Below are 8,138 nucleotides of genomic sequence, written 5' to 3'. Positions count from 1 at the left end.
ACAGGGTCTTCCTATGTACTTCAGACTGGCTTTGGACTCAAGGTGATTCTCTTGCCTCATCCTCTCTGTGCTACTATGCTAGGATTACAGGTGTGTGCCACCATCCCCTGCTCAAAATATAATTTTAATTCAACTTTGATTTAGAGAAAATAACTTGACTCAACACTGAAGACTGTGAATTAGTACCAAGCAGCTCGTGATGAAACTTGTTCTATATTATGATAGATAAATCAGTGTAACAATCCAGAGAATAGACAGTGATGCAATTTGGTGGGAGGAACAGCTCTATTCACTGGGTAAAGATTTTTCAAAGAGCTGAAAAAGCTGCTTTGTTTAGGTCTTAAAATAGGCATTCAATTCTTTCTGCACATTAGTCACTTAGGAAATACTAATGTGTGAGTGCAACCCTAATAAAATGAACCTCAACCTCCAGTGGTGGGGCCAAGTCTCTGTAGTTATGAAACTCCCCAGGTAATTCGGACATACAAGCACCATGAGAATCACTGTTATATAAGTTCCTATTATTATCATTTCAAGCAGAAGGACAGTTATTTATGTCAACTTTCCTGTCACGCTGACTGAAAAGATTTCTCAACACTAGTCACTGTCACAAACATGGCACTTTTTGAGGCTTCACTAGGAAACCTTAGTTATAAGCAGTCATACTGTCCTGTTTGAATATGAGATTCTAGTTATCTTGAGACCATTCTCTAGGCACCCAACATTTTTCTAAAAATTTTCTAAAAATTAGCGGAGCTAATTTAAGTAATTTTTATTGTAGCTATAGACTTTGACCCACAAGTAATACACTCCTCCCTTGTGTTGCTAGGAATTCAAACTCAGGACCTCACATATGCTAAGCATATTCCCAGCCTAAACTACTTAAGTTATTTATTCTTCAGGTATTAACTTTTAATGTCATTTCTTCAGGGAAGTATCTTCCCCAGGTGACAAAGCTAGCTTCCTATTTTAGGTTTCCATAACAAAATCTTATATATATATATATATATATATGTATGTTGAACGTGACTTAAATTTACATTGTAAAATGATTAAGTTAATTAACACATTCATTTACATATTAATTTACATACTTTTACATAATTATGTCTGTGTGCGCTATGATAATACTTAAGATGTTTCTTAACAAATTCCAAGTATGAGACCTTTACATGTACTAAACATCTTCCACAGTAGATAGTAAAATGCCCAGGGCATGGATTATATCCCAGTGTCTGTGCTGGGCCTAGCATGCAATAGGAAATGGATAAATATTTGTTGAGTAAAGGAGTAAACTTATTCCTCCATGGAAAAGTTGTAAAGGAAAAGAGTAATATAGAAGGAAGGTACTGTAATGTGGGGTGGAGGGGAAACACTAGGTATTATTGTTTATTGTACTCACCTTTTCACAGAGAGTTCTTGAGAGTTGGCATTATGCTTCTTTTCTACTGCCCACAGTGCCTAGCACAGTGGTAGTCATTTGATATACAGTGGTACCTTGGTTCATGAACTTAATTCTAATGTATGCTTGCAATTCAGTTGCAACCAGAATTGCAGAACAAATTCTGCGACCAGAAATGTGGAAAGAATTAAGTTCATGAACTAAGGTACCGCTGTGTATTTATTTTGCTAAAATCTATAATGTTACTCGCTTTTGTGTCATAAATATAGTTTTCCTTAACTTTAGGCTATTCTATAAATAAGCTATCCAAAATGAAATATACCAGAGTTTGAGCAAATAACAAGTTGTATTTAACAGAAGACAAGAAGCAATGTTTAGGGAAAGAGAAAGCAAGAGCATTGTATTTAGATGTAAGATTCTGAAGGTAAATCACTTACTTTCTTCCTGCTTTAGTCTGCCCATCAATTCAAGGCTATTGATAAAATCAAAATACTGTAACTGAGAAGGAAAAATCATAATGTTAACACTAACCTGAAAGTTCGGACAAGACTTTTAAGCTGAGTGTAAATATCTCCTAAAGTAATCTGCAGAGGACCCAAAAGTCCAGGCAATCTGAAAATTAAAAAAAAAAAAAAATTTCATTAAAAAAAAATATGACTTAATTATATAGAAACATTTTTGGGGGTTAAGCTTATCTCTGGATTTTCCATAGGCAATACTGGTACTTACGTGGAAGAGTATGATTTTAAATAAACAGTGAAGCTAAATTATGATTAGTTAGAAGTCTTAAGTAAATATTTTATAGTAAATCTACACTGTACTTTGTAATCTGTTATAAAGCAGTGAAATGCAAAATCATTGTGGTTACTCTCTGTATTTTTATCATAGTTTTTCTTACTTGAAGAGCAATTTGACAATACATAAACATTTGAATTGTGAATAGTTTTGATTCAATAGTTTTACTATGAAAAAATGTATCCTAAGGAAATAATCAGATAAATATTACTCAAGTTAGACGCTTACTGTTGGGCATGGTGGTTGGTACACACCTGTAATCCACCTACTTCGATGGCTAAAGCAGGAGAATTTCAAGTTTCAATCAAGCCTTGACAACTTAGGAAAACCTTGTTTTAAAATTAAATTTTAAAAAGGCCTAAGGATGGGTGAGATTATGAATGCTTGTTGAAATCTGTTTAGTCAGAAAAAATTGGAATCAAACGTATCAATAGGTGGTTGGTTAAATAAATTAGGATATAGACATTTAATAAAATAGAACTTTTAAAATAATGGGAATCTGTCTTTTAAAATGTGGAAAGATATGGTAAAGGCCAAGTGAAAAATACATACATAGTATTATCTCATTTTTACAAAACTACATAATGCTTTGATATATATTACATATCAAATATATTTCATTCCATCTAGATTCATTCCTATATCAGAGAGAACCAAAGAGAATGAGTATATATTCATCATATATTATACATGTCAGGGATAAACATTAAAATATTGTGATTATCACTCAGTGGTGCGATTACAGATTATTTTCACTTCATTCACCATTTCTGAATTGCTAAATCTTCTCAAACAACCATATATTATTTTTTAAAAAATATATGAAAAATTTTGCAAGTTTCAGGCATGTTCCAAAATTAATAGTATGTATTTCCAGATTCAACATTTCAATATTTTGCTATATTTATTTATTTTTCTTTTCTTTTTACTTGGAGTAATATTTTATTTTGTATTTTTTTTTTTTTTTTTTGGTACCAGGGATTAAACTTGGGTCCTGGTGCTTGTGTTCCTGGCGGAACCACTGAGCCAAATCCCTAGCCCTTGGAGTAATATTTTAAAGCAAAGTAAATCCCTGATGCCTCGTTTTACAATTGGTTTATTCAAATCAGTGACCAAAAAAAATCTTCCTTAAAAAAAGTCCAACTGCTTTTATTTTTTAAAATTTTTTTGTTTTTTTGAGATAGAGTTTCACTATGTATTCCAGGCTGGCCTTAAACTCACCATGTAGCCCAAGCTGGCCTTAAAACTTGCAGCAATTACAGGCATGCACTACCATTCCTGGTTCCAAATGCTGTTATAAAGAACAGCTAAAAAAAAAAAATCCCCATCCCATCATAATTAGTTTTTTCACTGCTTTTTGTTCTTTCTTGTCTTTAAGCTATTCCATCCCTTCTCAAATTCAGTGCTTGTGCCATTATCAATAATACAGTCTTCTCACAGGTTACTTTTGGTAATCTTGTTTCAGCCAAGATCCAGAAGGGGCAGACTGTTTCAATGACATGCCTATGCCTATATGGTTTCAAATCTAAAACAGGATACCTTCATTAGCTAAATAGTGTAAAATAAATTCGTATGTATACTCAATACATACTGGTATGGACAATCCATTCCAGCCTTCAAAAGCTAAAGTCACGCCTGATATCTTCTCGTATTAAGGATCAGATAGATGGTGACTATTTCACAGAAACAAATATGCAAGTACAAAGACCAGATAAAATACAAAACATAACATATTATATATGAAGAGTACAACCTACAGCAAGCACTCAGTATTAATTTTTAAGCATTTATTCAAAATATAAAAATTATAGTAGCTTTTCTTGATTCAGTTTTTATTACAGAACCAAATCAAGAATCAAAGCCAATCAAAAAGGATTTCAAATATGGCTTAAAAATAGTATTTTAAAGTAAAATATTCATACCTCCCATTGTATCATTACACTTTGATCAAAATATTTTATTACGGCCTCAGAAAATGTTATTTTCAAACTACTACAAAATTAAGACTTTTGCATATTTACAACTCTTTAAACAATGATATACTTTTTCCATGTTTTCCAGAAGCTAAAGAAAAAAAATGCAGACTGATAAATTTAAGATAGCTCTTATACTTCTGGAAAAAAAGTTCAAGTTCTTTGTGGCAGAAAAACCAAAATAGTAATTGCTAAGTGTCTTTTATGAGTGGGCTAAGTTACAAGAACAATTACTTCTACCACAGGAAGCTTAAAGCTAAAGTGCAAAGATGAGCTGAACAAAAATTCAAGTTGTTGAGTGTGAAATAGTTCTATAAATACGCTGGCAGAGTTTACAAACGGTTAAAACTTGTTAATGGCCCTTTATTCCCTCGTGAAACTGATGTGATACATTTGCCACAAATCAGTATTTAAATGGTCTAGATTTTTTTTTTCCCCCTGACTTCACTGGATTACAAATGTGAGTGAGGTACAGTAGTTTGGTTTTCTACTCCTATAATCTCAACCTTCCTCTTTACAGTGTTCCTCTGTGTCTTCCACACAAAATCTTGTTTTCCTGGAGATAATATGGTAAAAATCTAAATTTCACTGGTAAGGAAATCAACATATTTCAAAATGTTCAAAATTTAAGGATAAGGGCCGGGGATTTAGCTCAGTTGTTCCGTCGCCTGCCTTGCAAGTGCAAGGACCTGAGTTCAATCCCTGGTTAAAAAAAAACAAAACAAAACACACACACACAAAATTTAAGGATAACATTTATCAATTATGAGCTTATAAATATCAAATTAATCTTAAAATATCATAAAGTTGGAATAATCATCACATACTTACACTTTACTCAATTTTTCAAGTACGATGCGTTTTCTAATCTGGTTCTGGGAACTTGAATCTATCAGTGGAAAGGTATGATCATGCTGAATCAAATGTTTCAACAAAGCAAAATATAAAAATTAAGATGATATTCTTTCTTTTATAAGCAGTACAAACATTAAACACTATGGTTTATATCTCTGGTACCATAAGAAAACAATTAGACTTAAATTTGAGTATCAGCTCTACCATTAGGCTGATGTGAACTTGAGTCATTTGCTTTCTTTTGAAAAGTTAGTTTTCTCTCTGTGTAACAGGGATATTAATATTTCCTTTATGAAATGAGCAAATGTAGGAGAGTTAAAATATTTAAATGAGCTTGGTGGAATAGCTCTGAATCTTTTCTGTACAGTTCTCCAATATTCTACTGCCCCCGTGTTTTCTCTATGACCATCCAACATCTGACTGCCCATTTGCCCTTACCAAAAGATCTCAGAATTTTCCTCTGTAATTGTCTCTCCATTCCCTGTGCTTGGATTGGATGTGGTGTCTGCTCACCTTTACCTCCCCGCTTCCTTGGCTTTATTTAAAAAATGTTTGAAGACCCCCACCAGAAAAAGCAAACACTATAAGTATATTATGGGATGTCTGCTTTCACAAATGACAAGTAAAATAATTAAAATCAACTCTATGAACTGAAAAAGCTGGGGAACAAAAATCCCTCCCCACAATTGTTTTAAAGTATGAGAGCTAACAAGGCAGTAAAATATAATGGGCTGGCCAGGGATTTAGCTTAGTGGTAGTACTGCCTGTCTTGCAAGGGCAATGTCTGGAGTTCAATCCCCAGTACCAAAAAAAAAAAAAAAGCCTGAGATCCCGGAAAGGGTACTTCAAGAAATGGCCCTAATTCCGAGAGGCAATTTTATTTATTTATTTATTTATTTTTGGTACTGGGGACTGAACTCGGGTCCTTGCATTTGCAAGGCAGGCAGCAGAACTGCTGAGCAAAAAAAAGCCAGATCCCGGAAACGGTACTTCAAGAAATGGCCCTAATTCCGAGAGGCAATTTTATTTATTTATTTATTTATTTTTGGTACTGGGGACTGAACTCGGGTCCTTGCATTTGCAAGGCAGGCAGCAGAACTGCTGAGCTAAATCCCCAGCCCCAAGAGAGGAAATTTAGGTACTGAGAACCTAGGCAGTTTTCCTAATAAAAATGAGAGTTCAGGGCATGCCAGAAAAGGATATGGGCAACCCTCCTCAAGCTTGAGACTGGAACTTGAAAGAAACACACTCAAAGAGTAAAAATGTATAGAAAATAGATGGGTTCTTATAGGAGCTGAATAATATCTTTAAATCATCTCAAACCCTGACTAGATAAAGGTGATCTGGGACTGTTAAAATCAAGTCAGAAACAAATCCATTCTAGAGGAAGAGACCAACAGCCTGGGGCTCAGGTTATCTCTGTAAATTTTAATATACAATGTTTGGTACCTAAAAATCAATACAATAAAAAACAAAAAATTTTTTTGTACCAGAGATTGACCTTAGGACCTTGTGTTTGCGAGGCAGGAGTGATGCCACTGAGCTAAATCCCCAGCCAATACAATCAAAATTTGAGAACATTAACCCATAGAAATCAAGCCCTCAGGAAATCCTGATCATGATGTTATAAGCAATATTTAAAGTAACTATTTAACATAGCCAAAGAAAAGTGACATTTAAAAATTTCAGCAAAAGAACCACTGAAAATCCTAGATATAAATAATATATTTAAAAGTAATAGCTCAATGGATAGTCTTAATAGCATAGAAGAAATGACAGAGAGAACAGGTAAAAAAAAAAAAATGCCTAGTATGAAGTAGTCACCTCTCACACACAATGCAAAGCATAAAAAGAGTTTAAGTGGGCCAGGGATTTAGCTCAGTGTTGCCACTGCCTGCCTTGCAAGCACAAGGCTCAGAGTTCAATCCCAGGTACAAAAAAAAAAAAGAAAGAAAGAGAATAAGAGACATAAAAAACACAGTTAAAAAAGAGGAATATTTAGAGTATGAGGTAGAAAAGAGAGGGGAAAAAGGAGGAACAATGTCTTAAGAAATAGCAACAAAGGCTGGGGATTTGGCTCAGTGGTTCCGCCACCTGCCTCGCAAGCACAAAGACCCCAGTTCAATCCCTGGTACCAAAACCAAAACAAAACAAAACACCCCCAAAAAACTGGTTTTGGACATTAAGAAAAAGAAATAGCAACAATATTCTAGAGCTGATTAAAAAAATCAAGTCATAGATTCAGATGTTGCAACAGCCAAAAGGATAAATATAATTATACATAAGTAAAACATCACAAAATTGATGATAAACAAAGAAAAAAATCTTACAAGTAGCAAGAGGGAGAAAACTCACATTTTCAAAAGGAGTAGCAATAAGAAAAATACATATGTAAGCCAAAAGAAAAGGAAATGATATTTTTAATGGGCTTGATAATCCAGATCTCAATTATTTTGGAAAATACTGCTCAAAAGTGAAAGCAAAATAAAGAATTTTCTAACAATCAAAAGTGAGAAAATTCATTATTAGCAAATGACACTAAAAGAAGTTAAGGACATCTGCTAAGCACAAGCCAAATCATCATAGATGGATAAATGATGATGCCGGAAAGAATAAAAAAATGAGAGTAAATAATTGGGTAAATCCAACTGAATATCAGCTAGAATCTTGTAGAATTTAAAATAGAGAATAAAAGTACCAAGCAAATAAAAGAAGGTAAATGAAGTCAAAGGTTCTAAGGACTTAATTCTCCAGGAAGCAATGGAAATATTAATTTATATTAGACTTTAGTAAGATCAGCAATCAGTTTAAGATAAGAAATTTAGGTTAACTATGTAATAATAAAAAAATGTATAAAAACAAGATAATAGAAGCTAAATGACATTCAATCCAAAAGAAAGAACATAAGATATAACCCAAATATACCAATTATGATATTAAATGCAAATGGATAAAATTCTCTACATAAAGGACAAAGATTGTCAGTCCAGATAAAGACTGTCTTTGAAAACACTAACACAAGAATGCTAGGGTGAAGGAGCGGGGTGTGGTGGCGCAGGCCTGCAATCCTAGCACTCAGGAGGCTGAGGCAGGAGGATCGCTGTGAGGAAACC

At 33.6% G+C, this 8,138-nt stretch overlaps 1 protein-coding gene across 6 annotated transcripts in view; it reads right to left on the bottom strand.

Moving 5' to 3' along the window:
* Rpap2 (RNA polymerase II associated protein 2) overlaps positions 1-8,138 on the bottom strand; it is a 91,808-nt gene that overhangs the window by 47,444 nt on the left and 36,226 nt on the right. For 5 of the 6 annotated variants that reach the window (XM_010644920.2, XM_010644918.2, XM_010644921.2 and 2 more), the window contains exons 9-10: positions 5,002-5,084; positions 1,934-2,014 (exon numbers count right to left, since the gene is read on the bottom strand). In XM_010644920.2, coding sequence (XP_010643222.1) covers positions 1,934-2,014; positions 5,002-5,084 — 164 coding nt within the window. Of the gene's footprint in view, positions 1-1,933; positions 2,015-5,001; positions 5,085-8,138 lie in introns of those variants that run through there. The other variant, XM_010644923.2, reaches the window with a different exon arrangement.

The sequence above is a fragment of the Fukomys damarensis genome, unplaced genomic scaffold, assembly GCF_012274545.1.
Source record: "Fukomys damarensis isolate Sample0158 unplaced genomic scaffold, DMR_v1.0_HiC HiC_scaffold_33, whole genome shotgun sequence".
Taxonomy (NCBI): Eukaryota; Metazoa; Chordata; class Mammalia; order Rodentia; family Bathyergidae; genus Fukomys; species Fukomys damarensis.
This window is presented reverse-complemented; position numbering and strand designations above follow the sequence as displayed.